Source organism: Macrotis lagotis, chromosome 2 (assembly GCF_037893015.1).
Source record: "Macrotis lagotis isolate mMagLag1 chromosome 2, bilby.v1.9.chrom.fasta, whole genome shotgun sequence".
NCBI lineage: Eukaryota > Metazoa > Chordata > Mammalia > Peramelemorphia > Peramelidae > Macrotis > Macrotis lagotis.
In genome coordinates, this window is record NC_133659.1 from 43,516,634 (window position 1) to 43,539,483 (window position 22,850).

General features: G+C 35.1%; 1 protein-coding gene across 1 annotated transcript in view; it reads left to right on the top strand.

Annotated features, from left to right (window-relative positions):
• The window catches only part of COL24A1 (collagen type XXIV alpha 1 chain), a 380,712-nt gene that overhangs the window by 338,773 nt on the left and 19,089 nt on the right, over positions 1–22,850 (top strand). The window contains exons 48-53 of the mRNA XM_074221770.1: positions 1,582–1,689; positions 3,776–3,883; positions 3,976–4,029; positions 4,897–4,959; positions 9,224–9,277; positions 14,501–14,536. Coding sequence (XP_074077871.1) covers positions 1,582–1,689; positions 3,776–3,883; positions 3,976–4,029; positions 4,897–4,959; positions 9,224–9,277; positions 14,501–14,536 — 423 coding nt within the window. The remainder of the gene's footprint in view (positions 1–1,581; positions 1,690–3,775; positions 3,884–3,975; positions 4,030–4,896; positions 4,960–9,223; positions 9,278–14,500; positions 14,537–22,850) is intronic.

Below are 22,850 nucleotides of genomic sequence, written 5' to 3' on the forward strand. Positions count from 1 at the left end.
GTTTCATTATCTATAAAATGAATTGAAGACGGAAATGACAATCCCCTTCAGTGTCTTTGCCAAGAAAACCCCAAATGGAGTCATGAAGTGTCAGAAATGGCTGAATAATAACAGGAGTGAAATAGAAATAATCTAGAACTAGGAATTTGAACCTATTCAAAACAATTAGATACTCTCTTGTCTTTTAAACTATCTTTAGCTCCAAGCAAAAGAGAGAATTGAGCAGTTCTGCTTTCTCTCTTTCATCTCTTGATATTATATTATCTTCTTCAATCAGGGGGGCTGTATTTTTCTACTTCTCATACTATAGACAGTTTTAGATATTTTTCTGTTATTTTTCTCATATTTTTCTGAACTCATTCTGAGTCATGAGAGAGCTTTCTGGGCAGCCACAATGTTTTATTTTTATCCCTGACATCTGTTTTTTCCTTAATTGGGGTCATTTAAGAGTGTGCCATCCCAATAATATAGTTTTATTTTATTTTGCCTTTATGTAAATTATATTTTAATAGTATAGTAAATGTGAAGAAAGAAACTTATTCTACCAGCAAAAATTAACAACTATCCAACAACCTGGAAATTACCCAAGGCACATTGAGAGTTTGGGTGATTTGCTCAGGATCATACCTCCTGATAAGGGATAATTTGAACTCATATTTTCCTGATTCTAAAACCAACTTTCTATCCATTATGTCTCCCAGGAACTTAAGGTTTCAAGAACTTAAATATAAGCATAGTAGGTATCTACAATGCTTTTTTGCCCCATTATTTCCAGAAAGAGAAATTCCCTTTTCAAGACTTGTAAATTTTAAGATATTGTTTAGAATTGTGACACCACATAATCTGTATTTTTTTAAAAAGCAGCTCACAGTCCAAGAAAAATATGTTCACTTTGCCATCAGAAGCAGGATGGGTAGGAATCTCTCTACATAGAGTTAATTTGCAATTCTAGCAAATCCTTTTCTGATATGTTCAGAAGCTCTCTAGATTTCTTTAGTCTAATTTTCAAAATTATGTCTGGATGTAGAATAAAGGTGACTTTTATGAAATAAATCAAAATAAACAGGATAAAAAGAAATCATCTGGTCTTTTCCCTTGTCTCAGGGAACATGCTGTCCCAGAAAAACTAAGGTTTAACCATCAATTCTTGTACATACCACTAGTCTGAGAGCCAAGATACCCATGCTTTCCCCAATTCAGTCAATATACCCACCCCAGGTGTTCACATGGACTATTTGTGTCTGACCTGTGGTAGAGCATTCTGAGCTCATATTGGTTTGATTAGCCACAGTTGGTCACACTGTAATTTGTTTCAAACATAGTGATGTCATTTTGGTCTTCTTCAATAATGAAGGACAAGAATCAACCAACTAATCGATGTAAGATGAAGGAACTGGACTAAATTTCCTCCAACTCTTAACAGTCTTATGACTTATTCTTTCTCAGATTAAAATATCTAGATAATATTTTGGGAGGTAGTACTTCAGGTGACCAAACCTTCTGGCATTTCCTGAAGCTGGAAGACCAGGTCATCTCTAATAAAGATTCTTAAAGTTTCCATTATTTACTGTTTTCTGTTAGGGCATCAAAGGCAACACTGGAAGAATGGGAATAACTGGGTCTCCAGGAGCTCAAGGAGCAAAAGGCTCCTCAGGTTTACCTGGAACTGCAGGAGCTCCAGGACCAAAGGTAACTTAGGGATCTGGTTCTCTTGAAATAAATTAGTTGAATATTATCAATGGTTACATGAAAGGATGGTAAAATGTTAAACTCTTAATGAAATTAATTCAAGATTAGGAATAATAAATGAATCCTGTAGCATACCTTATACAGCCCCTAATTGCTGATCAGAGGGGATTTACTCATTCTCCCTTGAAATAGTTTAATGGAACAACCCATTTAACCCAAAGTTTAAAGTGTTATACCACATTCCTTAACAATCAGAACCTGTCTGGAAATGGGATACCTAGGAAGGTAGTAGTGGGCTCCCCCTCACCAGATGGAGGTCTGTATTAAACAGTTGTATCTCTGTTTGTTAGATGTTATAGAGTGGTTACCTATACAGGTACCATTTTGATCAAATAGTCTTTGAGATTCATTCCAGCTGTGATTCTCTGTGTCTACCTGGTTGTCTTGGAACTTGTGGGGCTTTTAAAAAAAGATTTTATAATCCCATTTCCTCCTTGATATTTGCTTCTTTCACAAAGGTAGGGAAAATCTTATTTTCCGACCTCAGCTATGACTACCATCTGCTTCCTAAAGAACATCTCCTTGGGAGCAGATCCTGTTCTTTAAAAACTGAACCTTAAGAAACAACCAAAGAATAAAGTAATGGGGGAAGCAACACACATAATTTCTTAGAGTTAGGGTCACAACCTCCTCTTGAATTAGCATGTAACTCTCAAGGAAGCTCTTCTATGGGCTCTTCTAGGAGTAACAATTCGACTTCAACTGGCCCAGAAATGGAGTTTTTACCCCATATATCTGCAGCCTCCTTATGAAAATATATAGATTGTCTTATTACAGTGTTAACTCTCCTTGTACTCCTCTACCAAGCCTTCTAACCCAAATGGATAAAGAGGAAATGATGACAACACCCCATCGTTTCCACTTATGGCCCTTCCTTATTACTTCACTCCTAAACTTTCAATCCACTAGAGCTCAAGGCAATTGGGGAAGTTGGAGAAAGGAAGGCCTTAAGGCATGGGTGAGAATTTTCTTATATTCTCTTTTTCATTACAGAATAGCAGTAGGTGATCTTAGCCACTTTTACTATTACATCTCTCCTTTGTAGACTAAGCAGAATTTGCTTTGGGGCTTTAAGAGCCTTTGACCCCAGCCCAACCACCATCTTCATTTTTATTTCTAAACTATCTAACTCATATAGGGAGCAATTAGACATTTGTAAATGATCAAAGAATACAAATATCATTAAAGTGAAGGAAAGAAAGAATGAAGAAACAGAATGTAGCAGAGAAGCCTTGGGAAACTTATAGTCCATCAATGCATTGCTGTCCCTAACACAGAGAGTTGTGTCTATTGGAAAACTATCCCAGGTCCATTCTTTTCTTTCAAAGTTGGGGGAAGAGAAAAGAGAGTTTTCTGATTTGTAGTACTAGACAATCAGAGCTTCTGGGGAATCCTGAGAACCTCTCAAGGACCAAGAAAGCAATGTAATGTCAATAATATGGTGCTATTTCTTGTACTTATCTTGGGTCCTATCTACCTAATAGACTGTGAGCTCCCATGGAGGAGAAACCATGTAATCTAAATTTTATATATTTTCCCAGTACCTAATAGTGCTCTGCACAATAGTGGTTCTTAATAGAGGTTTGTGAAATGAATTACAGAATGAATCAATGAATGGATGAATAGAATTAGGATCCATTTGTAACAATCTCTACACAAACTCTTCTATTCAGGCAAGCAGTGCCTCCTTTAAAACCCACTTATACTATCTAATCATCTCCTATCACTCTCTTGCGCTTTCATCTATTATTTGGAGATAAAAGAAAAAACCATGGAGATCTCTCTCTCTCCCTCTCCCTCTCCCTCCTCTCCTTCCCTCCTTCTCTGTTTCTCTACCTCTTTCTCTCTGTCTCTGTCTCTCCTTTACACACACACACACACACACACACACACACACACACACACACACACACATTTTGATTGAACCACTCCAAGTAGAGTTCTGGTTCATTTGATAACAAGTCTGGTAATGGATTCTAACATTTTGGTTGAGAGATAATAATTGTTCTCTATTTGACCACCACAGGGTGAACAAGGGTTACCAGGTCATCCTGGGAAGCCAGGCAAAAGAGGTCATCCAGGAATGCAAGGCGATCAAGGATCACAGGGAGATCATGGGATGAAAGGGCAGTCTGTATGTGCCAACAAGAAAGCATGCTACATATATATTCTTGTAACCAGATTATCAAAGCAAAATAATCACCATTATTTCTATTCATATTGCAGGGGGACCATGGTGATCAAGGTTTGATGGGTTTCCAAGGATTCCCAGGTCCAAAAGTATGTTTACATATTTTCAACTAGTTTTTAATATATCTGGAGAAAAGATTTTGAAATGGCAGCATCTATTCCCATTTTTTAATATTTGATTAATACATAAATGTATGCATATTTAGACATATAAACATATTTTTACTGTGTTAAAATATGTCCATCATACAAGATGGTGCCTAAGGTTGCATCTAAGTAGTACACTGGATGAAGAGTTCAACCTGGAGTCAAAAAGATCTGAGATCAAGTCCAGATTCAGATACTTACTAGATGAGAGATCCTGGGAAAGTCATTTAACTCTCAAGAGATTTAATCACCTCATTTGCAAAATAAGAATCATGATAACATTGCACTACCAACCTCACATGACTGTTTTGATGAAGTAACAAGCAAATGTGAATTATCACTCTTATGAAGGAGATTCCGTCTGAATTGGTGGAAGAAGTATCAATACCAAGGAAACCAGAGATCCTTCAAGTACTGAAGCATATATATCACATGCATGCCAGTTTTAGAAGGCAAAACATTTATTTGGTAGTCAGTTCATGCCAGAGACCTGTACATAGATATATACTTTTAAAACATATTCACATTTCATAATTTCTAAAATTTAGGCTAAGGATTTCATCAGTTATTATATAAATAACTTTTTTGTTTTTAAAGTATATTTTAAGGGAAATATTGGCCACTTATTTTATTAAATGATTTTTGCTTTTCAGTACATCTCAATGGGTCTCATAGTAATTATTTAATTTTCTATTATTTCCTCATGTTCCATTTTTGAGAATCAATTCTTCATAGATTAATATGACTTTCATTTGTGAAATGTTCATATAAAAATAAGGATTTTTTTTCTGTTTTTAAATGTATATCTAGGGGCCTGAAGGAGATGTTGGACTGGTTGGAATCTTAGGCCCTAAAGGTCCTATTGGCCAAATAGTAAGTATAAAATTAAATTCTACTTAATTGGAAAAAATTGGTTGTGGGTTTTCATACTACAGATTCTATGTCACTAATTGTAAAGTTCACTTTATAACACTAAAATATGATGATTCTTTATCATCCTTTCTATACTTGAACGCAATTTATAAGAAAAAATGATAAGTTCCATCACTGTCCTGGATATACATTAATGACATTTTTATCATATGTTAAGAGTTATAGAAAGTGGATGCTTTTTTTAAGACAGCTTGATGACTCAGTGAATAGAGCACTGGACTTGGAATCTTTGGGAATTCAAATCCAGCTTCAGATACTTACTAGCTGTGTGACCTGGACAAGTCACTTAAACCTGTTTGACTCAATTTCCTCATCTATGAAATGAGCTGGAGAAGCAAATGTCAAACTACTTCCGTATCTCTGTCAAGACAACCCCAAATGGGGTCATGAAGAGTCAGTCACAACTAAATATTTTGTAAAACTAAAGTCATTTATTTTTATCCCAAGTTGTATCCTTCACAAATGTTGTCTTCCTGTCCTTGTTCATGTTACCCATTCCACTAATTGTACTCCACTAACGGTTGCGGCAATTGATTCTTTTTTTAATGTTATTTTATTTTATTTTTTCAATTACATGAAAATTCAACATTCATCTTTTTGTAAACTTTTGAGTTATACATTTTTCTTCCTCCTCCCCTTTCCTTCTCCCTCAATTAATTCTTGCTAAACCTCCTGAAAACTAGCAGGAGTCAAAAAGACTTTTAAAAATATAAATTCTTAAATATTCTATAGAAGGTGTCTGTCAAAAAGTCTAAAAAAAAGTCTGAAGTTGAAGAGACAGAGGGGGCTTTCATGATTTCAACATGTTTTAGAATTAGAATGGAGTTTAGGTATCATGGAGTTCGAACCCTTCAGGTGGATAAACTGAGCAATAAATTAAGCAATTTGTCCAAGGTCTAACAACTATTTATCAGCCAACCTATTTATCCATTATTTATTAAGTGTCTATTGTGTTTAGAAGCTAGGCACTGGGGGCAAGAAGGCAAAGCAGTCCCTGTCCTCAAGGAATTTACATTTTAACAGGAAAAGTAATTAGTACATATACAGATAGGTTAAAAAAAAAACACCACCACAAATATGAGGTAGATATCACCTGGGGAAACAAGAAAGGGCTCTTACAAAGAGCAGCTTGGTGGTACAGTGGATAAAGCACCAGGCCTGGAGTCAGAAGGACCTGAGTTCAAATGGGACTTCAGACACTTAATAATTACCTAACTTTGTGACCTTGGGCAAATGACTTAATCCCATTGCTTTGCAAAGACCTAAAAAAAAAAAGGTCTCTTGAAGTGAGTCTTAAAAGACAACAGAAGATTCTAAAAGGCAGGATTGAAGAGAGTGAAGACTCCAGACTTGTGAGACAATCAGAACAAAGGAGGAGACATGGATTTTCCACGTAGGGTTGGCTCAGGTTGGCTATCTCATAGAGTTGTTGAATTGTTCATGAATTGAATGAAATGGGGCACAGTCTCACTCTTTCCTATAGAATCATTGAAGTTCATTGGAGACAAAAGTCAAGATGACTGGTGAAGACCCAGGATGCAGCAGGTCATTCTAATAGATGATTGAGAACTTAGAAGGCACAACATTGGTGGATAGCCTTTGTGTTCCGTCAATATCCCCTCAGGAATTCTAGAGAAAGACTTCTACCATGTTGGTGGAAAGGGTTTAGAGGGAAATAATATATATAAATAAATATATATGTATACATATATACATATAAATATATATATATATGAATATTGAAAAGATAGTATAGGACTGATTATCTTGAGTTTTAAATACCAAGCAAAAACTTTATACCTGATTCTTGTTAGGCATCATAGGGAATCACTGGACATTTTTGGGGTAGGGGAATGATCAGAATTATTCTTCCAGAAAATTACTTTGGAGACTGTGGAAGTTGGATGTGAGTGGGGAGAAACTTGAGAGGTGCCAGTTTGGAGGTTACTGAAATAGTTCAGGTGAGTGGTGATGTTGGTCTGAACATAGCTAGGGTCATAGCTGTGTTAATAGAGAGATGACTCCTTAAGAGTTGTGGTGGAAAGAGAAACAACAAAGATCTGGCAAGAAATTTAGACATTGTGCTAAGCCCTTTGCAAAAATTATCTCATTTGATCTTCACAACTACCCTGAGAGGTAGATGCTATTGTCATGTCCAATATACAGATGAGGAAACAAAGACATATAAAGGTCAAGCTATTTTCCTAGGGTTAGTATCTGAGGCTTAATTTGAACTTGGGTCTTGTTGACTCCATGGCCAGCACTCTATCCATTGTACCATCTGGATGGGTGAGGACTGAAGGATAACACTAAAGTAGTGAACCTGGGTGACCGGAAGGATCATGCCTTGACAATAATTTGTTGTTGTTCAGTTGTGTCCATCTCTTTGTGACCCTATTTGGATTTTCTTGGCAGAGAGACTGGAGTGGTTTGCCATTTCCTTCTCCAGTTCTTTTTTTACAGATGAGGAAACTAGGACAAACAGGGTTAAGTGACTTGCCCAGGATCACACAACTAGTAAGTTGATGGGGCTGTATTTGAACTCAGGTGTTCTTGTTTCCAGGTCCATTGTCTTATCCACTGTGCCACCAAGCTGCTCTTTTGACAATAATAAGAAAATCAAGAAGAAAAGAAAAAGTCAGTGGGTTCTCTCTTGGACTTGTTGATTTTGAGATGCCATCTAGTTTGAAATGCCTAAATGTTTACTCTATGGGACTGGATCTCATGAGACAGATTAGATCTGGATATGGCAGTCGGGTACATAGAGATAATAAATGATCTTGTGCAAGATGTTGAAGTCCCTAAATTAAAGATTTTTTTAGAGAGAAAAAAAGACCTAGAATAGAGCCTTAGAGGACAACTGAGCAAGACTGAAAGTGGAAAAACCAGCAAAGAAGCCTAAAAAGTAGTCAGAGGGATAGGAAGAAAACAGATGTCCACAGTCTTCTTTCCTCCTATTAAGATGGCTAGGTAGAGTTACTATATATCTAAACATAGTTTAGGTCAAGATCACACATTTGTAATTGGTAGATTATTTGATATGCCGTTGGGGATGATATGCTTCTAACTTTGAAGTCTATCCTTAGTAATTTGTTTGAAGTTTTGCAGATTCATAGAACAGCAGATAAACTTGTAGTCTTATAAAATTATATCCCCAAATAAGCTTATAACCTCAAGAGTTTGTTGCCAAACAATTGACTTATTAATTCTTGAGAATAATAATAATAATAGCAAATGGCTTCATGATGTCAATAAGGGACAATTAAGAGAACAGACAATGTGAACAAGAACTTGAAAACAATGTTTGACCCAGATAAGCAGATCTCATTCAGAAGGAATTTATATTCTGGAAGCAAGAAACTCCTGTTTCCATTGTTATTTATTGCTTTGACCTTCACTAACTGAAATTTCCAATCCATCAACATACTGGAAGAGAACTTGCTCATTGCTTTGTTTCTCCACCTTTCTTTATAATCCTATTGCATTACTTTCTGTTCCTGTCTAGTAGCATTTCTAGATCATATCCTGAACATAGCATCAATAGGATTCCTGGTGTATGAAAGCACTTCATACTGATTGATCAAATGTTTAATCCATATGGCAATTGGGGGAGGGGAAATAGCAACAGAAAGGATAAGGTAAGCCATAGAGAGCAACTATAAAGTGCTGTTATTTCTATTTGAGAAAGGAATAGAAAGATAGATTGACTTGCTGTCCAAGGACCTGGATTTGACTCTCAGCTCTACTCCTTCTATGGACCTCAGTTTCCTCATCTGAAAATTGAATGGTTTAGACTGCAGAAGTAGTTGTCCTTCATATTCAATTCCTACTGAGTTGACTCTAATTGGTCCTCTTTGAGAACAAAGAACAGTAATCTATCAATCAACCAACTCTAAGATGACCAAAATACCATGGCAGGATCAATACACAACATGTCCAACTGTGGCTGATCAATATGAGCTCAGAAGGCTGTCCCACAGGTTGGACACAAGTTTTACCCAAGTCACATCTAAAGTTCTAAATTTTTTATCTTAACTTCTAATACCATAATTTTCCTCACTGTTGTGGATTATTAATGCCACCAAGGATATGGGCAATGTATGTCATCATTAATCAAAAGATAAATTTTCTGGTATTGTCATGAGATTTTTGTTATAAAGGTAATGTGATTTAAATATTATTTTTTTCCATTTTACTCCTACAGGGAAACACCGGCCCATTTGGTGGAGAAGGCATAATAGGTCCAACAGGCAAAACTGTAAGTTTGTCTCATTCAATATCCTATTTGTTTTGTGGTATTTGACTTTCTCAGAATTCGGCTAATAGAGTCATCTTATATAAGCTAGTTCTGGAATTTGTAACAATCATGGCAAATCCTCTCTAAGACTGGTTACTGACAACAGAAGAGTAATGCAATAAATGCATATAAATAGTGAAGTCAGCAGCCTACCCTCCAAGCAAGCTCCTTGTCCTGCTTCTAATTCATTCAATTCTTCATGAGTCTGGGTGGAAAGAAGGGCTTCTTTATTATTAAGGCCTCCTCTCTCTCTCAAAGCCAAGTATAGAAGGGTGAGCATTTTCCAATGTTAGAAAGAATTTAGGATTGGCCCAAAGTGAACTAGAAGACAATAACACAGGGCCTAGAGAGTTTGCCTGGCAAAGATTAGTCCAAGTCTCCATGTCACAGGTTTGGGTTATTTTTAAAAATATTAAAGGCAACAAGATGACAGTATAATTGAAAGAACATTGGACTGACAGAAGACCAATGTTAGAGTCCAGTTCTACTAATTACTATTCCTGTGACCACAGGCATGTCCCTTAATCTCTCTGAGCCTGTTTCCTCATCTTGAAATGAGGAAAATAACATTTGACTTGACTGATCTACCAGTTTACTGTGAGAAAAGTGTTTTTTCCATGGCAAAATGTTCTATAAATGTGAACCATTATTATTTCTCTGGTATAAGCCAAGAAAGACAGACAGACAGACAGACACAGAGAGAGACAGAGAGACAGAGAGAGAGAGAGAGAGAGAGACAGAGACAGAGACAGAGACAGACAGAGAAAGGGAGAGACAGACAGATAGAGAGACAGAGAAAGATAGAGAGAGACAGAGACAGAAAGAGAGACAGACAGAGACAGAAAAAGAAACAGAGGAGAAGGATGGGAAGAAAGAAAAAGGAGAGATGGAAGAGAGGAAAGAGAGGGAGAAGAGACTTGTAAGCATAAATATGGAGGCAGTTTATGAGACAAAATTCACCTTTTTATTTATTTTTACCATTCTATTTGGACATTGTGTATCTGTGCTCTGGGGGTACTTTAGAGTAATGTTGTATTTGACATTTTTCTTTAGAAATAGGAAAGTGTCTTCAACAAATATGGTAAGCCATCTCCAACACAAGCAAGAAGTCAGTATCATCAATATAGACTTCTCTTTGCTCTTCCCTTGCCTCAGTCCGTATTGGTAGAGAACTGTCTTCCTATGTAGGAGATGAACATTTTCTTCAGTATCCCTTATACTGCCCATTATGTAGAATTTCACCATCCCATACTGACATGGGACCAGCCCAGATGTCCGACTTAGAATTCCAACTCACATGTTCTAAGTTGAACTCAGCATCTTCTCCCCAGTACTGCTTCTCAATCTCTCTATTAATGGCACCACTAGTCACCAAGGTTTATAATCTTTGGATCTTCCAAATGTATCACCAAAAAGTGTGCATACTTGGAGACTGTTCACTACCAGTACTGGGCAAAACTCACAGCTAGACCTATAGATAATGAAGTGGATAGAACCCTGGGCCTGAAGTCAAGAAGACTTGAGGTCAAATCCAAATGCAGATACTTCCTAGCTATGTGATCCTTGTGAGCAAGTCACTTAAATTATTTGCCTCAGGTTCCCTCATCTGTAAAACAGAGGTAATAATATTACCTCCCTCTAAAGTTGTTATGGGAGTCAAATGAGATAATATTTGTAAAGCACAATGACTAGCACATAATATTGCTTAATAGATATTGTTCCCTTTCCCACAAAAGAGTGTAAAACACCCTATTTTTCTCTGCTCTGATATCAGCATGTCTAAGTTACCAGTAATTGACCACCACCACCCCTTACATCAATCAATAAACATTTATCAAATGCTTTCCATATGCCAGATAAGCACTCAAATTCAAAAAAGAAGCAAAGGATAGTCTCTGCCCTCAAGAAGCTTATAATCTAATGAAGAGCCAACATGCAAACAAATATATACAAAGCAAGTTGTATTAAGGATAAATAATCCAAACCCTCTCAGGGTCCTAGGAATTACCTTGTTTTAAAATATATGTATTTTCCCTACTCCCTACACTTAGTCTTGAGCCCCAGGCCAATGAATTTACAATCTATACAACCAGTTACTTACAAGGTAACTTATCTATATCATACATGAAATGTATACAACCAGTCATTCACAATAATAAAACTTCTAGATTTTAAACATAATCAACAATTAAACAAGCAAAAGAAATAATATTTAGGTGCTATAATATCAAAACAAATAAATAAATAATTAAAATATATCACAATACTATATAAATCCAGATTATACTCTCCCATCAATGTACTCAAAATCTAATTTAGGGGATAGAGTTCTGGGTTTGGTATCAAATGGAGTTCTAAGTTTCTAAGTTCAAATCTGCCCTCCTTAGTTTGAACAGTAAAGCACTCAAAATCTGACTCTAATTGTTCTTTCCAGTCATATTTCACACTACTGCTCATTTCTCATTTCAGTATTCCAGCCAAACTGAATTCCTAGTAATACACTAATCTTGTCTCATCTATGGGAATTCATTCAAGACATGTTCCTGGTAAAAAATAAACTCCCTTTAAATCCTTACCTATTGAAATCATTCTCTTCTTTTAATGCCCACCTCACACATAACTAAAAGTGATCTCTCCCTACTCAGATTTTTCATCATGCTTTGTCAAAAACCATCACATTTTGCCTATATCATGAATGACCAACTTAATTGCCCTCCTCTATTAACTGACCTCCTAGAGGTCAAAGGCTATGTAATTATTTATCTTCCTGCTATAAGATGGTAGATATAAGAGTGAAGGGATAGATTTTATTTTGAATGTGTAGAGTTTGAAGTGGCAAAGGGGAAGACTAAAATAAGTTTGTAGGTGGGAGCTATGATAGAGTTGGGAAAAAAGATAGTACATAAATTGAGTAGTTATTAACATTCAATACAACTACGAGAATAAATTAGTAGTCTAAAGAAGAGAGTATACAAAGAAATGGGCAAAAGGCTGAAAATTGACTTTGGAAGTGCTCAGTGTTAGAAAAAATTAGAAGATTTTTAGGAGAGTAATCAAAAGTGTTGATTATAGAGGTGGGAGAACCAAAACACTGAAATGTCACTAACTACATGGGGACAGAGAGCTTCAAGTAAATGTGGGTATTCAGCAGTATCATATACATCAGAGAGAGAAGAGGAGTGAGGAATAATGAAAATTCACTTAACAATATGGAGATCATGATGACCTTGAAAAGATTACTTTTGGTAGAGATGGAAGACCTATTATGGAAGAGTAAGGAGGAAACCAACTTGAGAAAATTTTCAAAGAAATAAAGAAATATTTTGAGGAAACATTCAAAAAGGATTCTTATCTTTTCTGGTGTTGCAGACTTCTCTGCCAGTCTGTTGAAGGCTATGAACCCCTTCTCTGTCAGTCAACTAACATTTATTAATAGGGATACAAAACTCGCAAGGAACTTGCTAGTTTATTGGAAAAGACAACATGAAAAACCATACAAACAAGTTATATAAAAGATAAATTGGAGAGTGTCAATAGAGGGAAAACACTAGTCTTAAGGGGATTGGAAAAGATTTCTTGCAAAAGGCGGGACTTGAAGGAATCTAGGAGGTAGAAATGAGCAGTAGAAGTGTTTATGGATAAGGGATAGTAAGTAAAAAAATTCCTGAGTCAGAGATGGGAGTCAGAGATGGAGTGGGAAGAAGAGCAAGGAGTATCTGTTTTGACTAGAGTAAATGGTTTAACTAGTTATTTTAGAGCCCTAAAGCCCACTTCCAAATTAAATGCAAACTTATAGTGAGTAAAACTAACTGAATATCACATCAAAGAGAATTTTTAAACATTTGAGAGGTAAAACTGGAATTTGTATGAACTAATGAAAAATAATCTGGCTGTGGCAGAAAACGCATAAATAGTACACATTGTCATGTTCCTGAAATTTTATTTCCAACCACACTGGATCAGAGCACATCTCTGAAAATTTTTAATGAATAAAGTAAAATATATAAGAGTACAAGGGAAACCAATTACATTGGAATAATTACCAAATAAATTAAAGTCCCTAGTTAATAACATTGCAATAAAGTGAAATTTTTTTCCAGATTTGGGAGAACTGATTATTCTTGAAAGAAAAGTGAGGAGAGCAAATAGATAAAAAATTAAAATGCTGACAAAGGATGATTCAATCCCTGTGAGGAATTAGCATCTGGGAATAATTTGGAAATTTTTATTAAATGCATATAAATGAGAGTGAAGAAAGAAAAATAACATTCTTCTGCTATTGGAGAGGTTACCCTATTGTTTGAAAGGATCAAAAGAGAACATCACACTGAAATAGATTTACAACTAGAAAAACATGTGGTTATCAATAGACATTTCTCTAACCTTTCAATATTCCTCCCTCTGAGCTTCAAAGTCTATGAGGGAAAATCAAATCAAATACATTGTATTTCATAGATTGATTCATCAAGATGAAGTGGGTGATTGTATTTACAACATACTAATAACTAAAAGATTATTCTCCACAGAAGGATAAGATGCTAATTAGTCAAAGAAAATGTATGTGACTGATAAATGTCGAACCAAGTAGAAGAGATCTATTGGGAATCTGCTTCTGAGTAGATTACCTAATTCACCTCTGCTTTCCCATGACAATGAATTTCCCAAAAATGTATGGTGTGATTGGGCCCTCTTTTAACAAATTCTCCTTTTATGGATTTCTCATCCTAAAATGGCTTTGAAATGAAGATTTCAGAGAGACAGAGAGAGACAGAGAGACAGACAGAGACAGACAGAGAGAAATTGATGTTGGGGAAAGGGATCCCCACCTGCTTTTCAGCAATAGTAAGTGTTACACAGTTTTGGTTTTGGCTACACATGGGATATGGAAATAAATGTTTTGACTAGAGTGACTGAATTAACTGATTATTTTGGTTTCTTAGAGATAGTGCCACAGTCAAATATGGAATTAGAGATAGTAAGACTAACAGAACATCAATTAGTATTTTTAAATCTATCAAAAGAGAGACTGGAATTTTATACAAACAAATGAAAAAAAATGTTTTTCTGTGGTAGAAAAGACATAAATAGTACAGACTGTAATGTTCTTAAAATTTCATTTTCAACCACAAGAACATGTAATAACTAACATACTAGGCAAACCCTCCTTTTCTTTCTTTCTTTCAGGGACCCAGAGGTGAAAAGGGCCATAGAGGTGAAATGGTAAGTGGAAAAGTATTTTTGGTTGTTAACTGCATTTTAAGTATCATTTGTCATTATTTTGTGCTGAATTATTAGGAAGTATAGGAAATATATAAGTGCAGCTAGGTGACACAATGAATAGAATACTAGTCCTGTGTAAGAAGGACCCAAGTTCACATCCAGTCTTAGACACTCACTAGCTGTGTGACCCTAAGCAAGTCTCAGTTTCCTCATCTGTAAAATGAACTGGAGAAGGAAATGGCAAATACTCTAGTACCTTTGGCAAGAAATCTTCATATGGGATCACAGAGAGTCAGACATCACTGAAACAGTTCAACAACAAAATAAAGAACATTTATTACATCAGTTAAATATGCTGAATTTAACTAAATGTGTAAAGATATGAGAAATAGTAGGGGATAGTAAATAGAGAACTAGCTCTGGAGTGAGAAAGACCTGAGTTCAAGTCCTTCCTTATACATACACACACACACACACACACACACACACACACACACACACACACATATATATATATACACATGTATATTTGTGAATAGATAGATAAATAGATAATGGATATAGATGTAGATACAGATTTAGATAGATATACTGACCATTCACCTTCATTGGTTGAAGGAGTCTTCTCATTCTGAAATGAGAACAGTCATCAATATCAATGAAAACACAGGACTAGTTCTTGTCCCTGTCCCTATAATAAATTATATATAGCTTTAAGAAATACCATTAGCTCACATAAATAACATTTTTATATAATTTAAACCCTTCATCACATCATCTGAAGATGGTCTCAGTTTCCTCTTCTGAAAGAATGGAGTTATTGGATGAGAAGATCCCAAAGTTTATTCCTAATTCTGTATTCTATGATGTTAGATAGATGTCAAAAGACTCATCCTACCTATTTTACAAGTAGCAAAGTTAAGGTTAGAAGTTAGATGAGTTGCACTTGACCATACATCCGGTCTGTAGGACTGTCCCCCCACCAAGTCAAAATCAAGTTTCCTGATTCCCCTTAATTCAATGTTCTTTCCAAACCAGTTCTCAAAAAAAACTTTTCAAAATTCCTTACTGCCCAAATGTATAAAATGAAATAAATTTTTTCATTTGACATTTCAAAAACAGAGGGTTTCTTCCTCCCCCAGCAACAACTAAACAAGAACACAATCCATCTTCACTGGGATACAGTGAGACAGGGAAGGAACCCATCATGGCCTCCTCACCACGGAGGTAGACAGTCATCCAGGAAACACGACTAGATAGATGGGAGCCCACCTGACCTGCCTACTCAGCATTGGCTATTTTTTAAGTCTGAAATGTGCTCCCTTCACTTTTTTAGAATCCCATTTCTTTCAAGGCTCATCTCAAGTGCCACATGCTACATGAATCCTTTCCTAGCACCTCTCCCTCCTGCCATATTACTGTCTTCCCCCCCGCCAAATATTTGTGTAGACCTACTACGGAAATGCCATCTCCCCTTATATGCTCTGGTTGGGCAGAAATGATTGTATTTTAATATTTGTGCTCCTAGCTCCTAACACAATACCTGGTACATTAATAAATGCTTATTAATTGGTCGATTAAATGCCATCCATTTTCCTTGAGTATCAGAGAATCATAGTTTCAGAATTGATAGAGATGTCAGTGGTCATTAATCAGTCAACCATCAAGTGTTCATTACATGCATTCTTTGTGCCAGAGACATAGCACAAGACTGCCAGAATATAAAAACAAAGAATAAAACGGGCTTTAATTCCAGAAATTAAAAACAAAAATAAAGAATAAAACAATTCCTACTCTCAAATGGGGAAAGTAGCAATTAGTAAACAAGTGTTTATGTGCATTTACTACTTCCCAGGTATAACCTGAGAATTCAAAGGAAAAGTTAATGCAGTCCCTGTCTTCAAGGAGCTTACCTCCTAATTAAGGAGACAAAAATTAGTATATGCAAAATATATACAAAGTAGTTGGAAGGGAACCTTAGAGGAGAATATATTAGCAGCTGGATGATCAGACAAGACCTCCTGGGGAAGATAATAATTTAGAAAATCTAGATGGACATAATAATAAATATTAAGAAAATAGGTATGAATAAATACAAGGGAGAGGGAGTATACAAGCATTTGGTGGGGAAGGCTCTAGAAAGACTCCCTTTAGAAAGGACACAATTCTTCGAGTTAGAGGTGAAGAGAGAATATATTCAGGCAGGAGATGTCAGTTCAAAGGAAGGCGTGTGTTAGATGAAGCTGTGGGATGCAACTAGAGAAGATCAGAATGTCATAACATGAGGAAAGAAGAATAATGAGTAATGAGGCTGAAAATATAGACTGAGACCAGATTGCAAATGTCTTTTTTCAAGAAAAAGCAGAGTAGGGGGATAGGGAGACATTGCTGTATAATAAGCAGAGCAGTAATGATCAGTTCTATTAAGGATAAACACTTTTAATAGTTCATGAGAGACTTGATCCGGGAAACTCAAATAGGAGACTGATCCAATAGTCTAAAAAACTCAGAGAAACAGAATCCATTTAACTAGACAGGAACCCTGAGGGTTACATATTGATTTTGTTTTAAAATATAAAATATTCAATTGTATTTTTATTTATTTTGCTAAACATTTCTCAATTACATTTTATTCTTGTTCAGCCCACAGTCAAAAGAATTGACTGGTCATATATAACCCCTGGTTGCATATTTGAATCTTTGGTCTGGGCAATCAGGGTCTGAACTAAGGCGATAGATATATAAATAAAGAAAAGCCTCAGATGTGACAAATGTGATAAGAAGGGAATGCCAAAATTGGCAAGATGGGACATGTGAAGTGATGGAAAGGAAGAGATTAAATATAGTCCTGAGGTTTTGAATGTGTGAGATTATAAGGAGGCTGATAATGTCAACATATAGAGGCAAGTTTGGGAGAACATAAGGTTTTGGGTAAAAGATAAAGAGTTTTGGACAAGCTATTGAATGGGTTGGGGCAAAGTGAGCTTGAGCTAGTTTGAAAAATCCATTTTAAAATGCCCAATAGGCAGTTGCTAATACAGAATTCAAGTTGAAGGAAGGATATATAAATCTAGAAATCATTTTCATAGAAAAAGAACTGATAATGTCACCAAGAGAATCTAAAGATAGAAGAGAAGGCTCAAGAATTAGGGGCATCATAAGAGTCCAGGCAAGATTATCCAGGAGGAGAAGATGCTTAAGAGTGTCAAATACAGCAGAAGAGTCAAGAGGAATGAAGTCTCAGAAAAGACTATCAGTTTAGCAAATCAATGGAGAGAGCTATTTCAGCTGAGTTATGAAGTAATAGAAGGTTTAAAAATAAATGAGAAGAAAAGAAACAAAGATGTAAAATGTGTAGTTTTTTCAAGGATTTGACTGATTAGGATTTGGACCGATAAGATGAATGGTGAATGATAGTTTAGGAGTATACAGTGTTCTAAAACTTTTTGCTTATTTTTGTTTTGCTTTTTAGGATGGAGTAGACTTGGGTTTGTTTCAGGTGAATAGGTAGAAAGGCATAGATAAGCAGAGGGTAAAGATTAGAAAAAGGCAGTGATCATAGAATTATAGATTTGGAGCTAGAAGGAGCTTAGAGACCACTAAATCTAGTCATATTTTACAAGTCAGGAAACAGAAACAAAGAGATTGAGTAACTTTCTCAGAGTCAGAGAACTAGCAAATACCTGCAGCAGAATTTGAACCCAAGTCTTTCTGATTCCAAGTCCAGTTCTCTATCTAAAAAATCATGTGCCTTCTCAGTGATTAAGGACTGCAATCTGCTGAAAAAAATAAAAGAGAATAAAGCCAGGTGAATATGTAAAAGCACTGGTCTTGGCAAAGAGCCTGAAGTCGCTTCATCAAAGACTAGAGGTACAGTCCAACTGAAGTTGGATAACATGAATTCATAGTGTATCCCGTCAGTACACGAATGTTCCTTCCTCTAGCTCCTTTCAACAGCACAGGAGTCAAAATGGAGGAGGCAGATGGTATGTGTAATGTAGGGCTAGGATCTGGCAAAGAATGAATAGCTACAGGAAATCCGAATCGGGGATTTAAAAGGCCAAAGCAGTGTAGCATTGAATTGGTTAACTATAAGATGATTATTGGAAAATGAGGAAAGTGAAGTCAGAGCAAGAATATTGGCCTGAGAAAGTATTGAGAGAATTGGAGCTCCCAATGAAGACAGCAACCCATATAGTCCAATCCATAACTGAAAAAAATATTATCTCTATAACATTCCTGGCAAGTGGTCATCTAATTCTTATTTGAAGACTTACGTGGCATGTTTATCAAATGGGAGTGATGGAGAGGAGCCTAGTATCCCTTTAAAAGTCCAATACACATTTGGATAACTAATTCTAGGAAATTCTTTTTTAACATCAAGATTAAATTATCTTTCATCTTCTTCTCATTGACCCATATTCTTTTCCTGAAAACAAAAAGAACATCTTTTAAAAAAATTAGTCTGAGCTTAACATGCACCAACTAAAATGGAAATTTCCATCTGCACAGTAGGAAAGGAAAAAAGAGTATTATAAATGAAGTTTCAGGTCTCTATTATATATAGCTTGTTTTTTGTTCTTTTTAAGTTTATGATAAATTTAGTTTATAGCTTTCAAAGCTGACCTGCCTATTATTTTTTCTCACCTTCTTCTGTTCCCTGCATTAAAAAAAAAGATTCCTCAATAACCCTCTTTTCATTTTCTTTATTTTTTGTTACATTTTTTCAAATACTTCCTTCCCCTCCCATCTACTGTCATTCGGAAAAAAAGAAAGAAAAACAAAGCCCTTGCAACAAATATGTAGTTAGGAAAAATGAATTCCTGCATTGGATGTATCCAAAAATATATCTTTTATTCTCTATCTTGAGTCTGTTACCTCTGGAGATAACATGCATCAAATCATCATCATTCCTCTTAATCAGTAACTTCTTTGTCACTGAATTGATCCAAGTTCTCAGGTCTTTCAAATTGTGTCTCTTTTTTATGATGTTATTATATAAATTGTTCTCCTTTGTATTTTACTTTGTATCAGTTCAAGCAAGTCTTTCCAGGTTGCTCTGGAAAACTATCCATTTCATCATTTCTTATGGTGCAATATTTTATTTGATTCAACTAAATGATGAAATGGGAAAAAGTATTATTCCTGGAGTCAGGAAAACCAGAGTTCAAATTCAGCCTCATATTCTTCAGAGGTGTGTGAGACCTTGAATAAATAAATCACTTTCCTTAATTATAATATGAAAATAATAAAATAATAAAATCACCTTTCCCAGGTGGGATCACATGAGATATTTGATTTTGTTTTGTTTTTAGGTTTTTGCAAGGCAAATAGGGTTAGGTGGCTTGCCCAAGGCCACACAGCTAGGTAATTATTAAGTGTCTGAGACCGGATTTGAACCCAGGTACTCCTGACTCCAAAGTCAGTGCTTTATCCACTACGCCACCTAGCCACCCCTCAAATGAGATATTTGTTAAGAACTTAGTTGTTCCTGGAAAAGAATCTGTTCCTAATAAATGCTTGTTTCCTTCCTTCCTTCCATTCATGTACTATAACTATTTGCCAAAAAAAAAATAGGAACCTTCTTCATTTATAGTTCTTTGCTAAAATAAAAAGATCTATATATATTTACATATATATGTCATCTTTCTCTTTCTTTTTAATTTCTATATTTAGTACTAACCATTTTATGTTCCATGATACTTTATTCATTCTTGGTGATATTGACCTCTCCCTATCCCTTGGAACAAAAAGCAATCTTTGTCCTTTTTCTCTAATGTATTTATGATGTCACTCTTTATGTCTCAGTCATGTCTCTATTTATAGCTAATCTTGACATAGGGTAGAAGATGTTGGTCTACATCTACTTTCTGCCCAGACTACCCAACAGTTTTGTCAGAGTGAGTTCTTACTCAGCAACTGAAGTCTTTAGGTCTATTGAGCAGCATTCCACTTTGTTTCATTTTTTTCTGTATCTTGTGTCACTACTCTACCTTGATTCCCCTTGAATTGTTTCACTTTGAATTTTTGAGTTAATTCCATAACATAATAATTGCTTAAAAGAATACTTTTGTAGTCTCGTCTTCATAAAGAAATCAACATGATTTGACTTCTTCTTCTTCCTCTTAATCTTGGAAGACAGAACTGGGAACAATCGGTGAAAGTTTCAGCAAGACAGATTTGGACAAAATTGTTAGTAAAAATTTCCAAACAATAGAATTTTCCTGAAGTAGAATGGACTGCCTTGGGGTGCAGTGGTTTCCTCTTTACTTGAAGTCTTCATGACATTCTCTAATTGAGAATGCTGCAGATAGGATTCTTGTTCTTTTTAAAGGAAGATTAGATGGCCTCTAAAATCCCTTCCAAAAAAATAAAATAAAAAAATAAAATAAAATCCCTTCCAACCCTGAGATTCTGAGGGGAAAATTCACCTCAGAAGTGAAAGAAGGTAAAAATATTACATGGTGATTTTACTGAAGAAGAAAGGAAATTGGATAAGGGAAACATTAAAAGACAGAAAAAATGACTGAAAGACAGAATGAGAGGGACATAAACGTTGGTAAAGGCATAAAATTGAGAACTGAGACATAAAGAGAAATGCAACTTCTGGTATAGATTCAAGGAAAGAAATATAAATACTGTAATAAAGTAATTTGTCCTGCCTACCAGAAAAGCAAATTCAAGGGTGAGAAAGCAGACCTGTAAATATTTTCCACTATGTTTCTTCCATCTCTTCTAGTTATCCATGTTCATATGTATAGTACCATCCTTCTTATTAAAGCCTCTATAGCCTACTCTTTTACTCCATTAGTATTGGAATTACTTTATACAGTAACAGCAATATTGTTTTAAGAACAGTTTTGAGTGAATGACTATTATAAATGCTCAAATGAACTACAAAGAATACATGAAGGAGAGTACTATCTGCATCCAAACAAAAAACATAGATTGGAAGTATGTAGAGGATGATATTTACATATATGGGTGTATGTATACACAGAATTTGTGTCTAATGTCATCTCTAGGGTGGGGGAAGAAAGAAAAATGAATTAAAAAGAAAGTTTACAGATAGCTTTATTATATATTTAAAATGAATAGCAAGTTGTATCTAATAGATTTTCAATTTTATGGTCAATCTTTTTCTTTTTAGTTATATTCTTATAGAAATATTTATTTTATTCCATAAATTAAAAGTAAAATAATTTTTAAAAAAGAATTGGAGAAAAAAACCTTCTTCATTTTAAGTTCTGTTCCAGATAGAGACATAAGAGGAGTCCTGCTTTCCTTCCACTCAGAGATTCTCTTTACATAGTAAAGAACCATGTTAAAATTATTATAAATAATGAGAAATTAGCTGGGGGGAAATTTGTACACAAAATTGAGGGGGTAAGCCTAGAAAAAGATAACAAACTGATTAGATAATGAGAAAGAAGGAACTAAAGTATGATTTTCTAAGCTATTATATGCCAGCTTTTGGCTAAATGCTATATTTGTTTCAAATCAATAAGTTTTATACCAAATACCTAAAAGCAACCAAGAGTATGGCCTTTGCTTTCAACAATTCAGTAAATTGCTTTAAAATATTAATGAAGCAATAAAATAAATAGTTTATTCTCTTTTTAATGTAAATGTACTGATTTTTGTGTATTACTTCTTTCCTTTAATCTCATTAGAGTTGATGTTGATTCATAAAGGTAAAAACCTGTAATTTCTTGGGAACATTAAGCTAATTCATGAAAATTTCCAATTAACTTTATGTTGTTATTGGATTAAAAAAATTAGTAGCATTTCTTAAAGTGTCATTAGGAAATTCTCAATGCATTCTGTAAAAGGTTTTATGTTTAAAGAATTAATTGACTAAAGACTCCTAAAGATTTACTGTATTTCAGAAATATAATATACCCAAGGGATATGTCTCAGATAGTGATACTACAAATGGACCTTTTTTGAAGAGAATTTTATTAGCAATGAGTTTGTGAATCAAAGCAATTAAGATATAAATACCCCTTTGTAGAAGTATTGAAATGTAATGTGCAGTCACATTTTCTAGAAAGTAGTTTTAGGAATTAATATTGCCTCTGTGCTCTAAAAACCAAATTACAATAAGATTATAGTGTTACTCATCGAAAGGAAAAATGCAAAGTAAGTTGTAACACATTAATTACCAGATAAATTTGAATTTTCTTAGAAAAAACATTAAACTTTCACATGTTCTATAATTTGACATTTGTATAACCTGATCTTGATTGAAGACAGGTCTTTTCCACCACTAATTTGTGGCTCCCTCTCTCATTTTGCTACCTAGTTGGAGGGA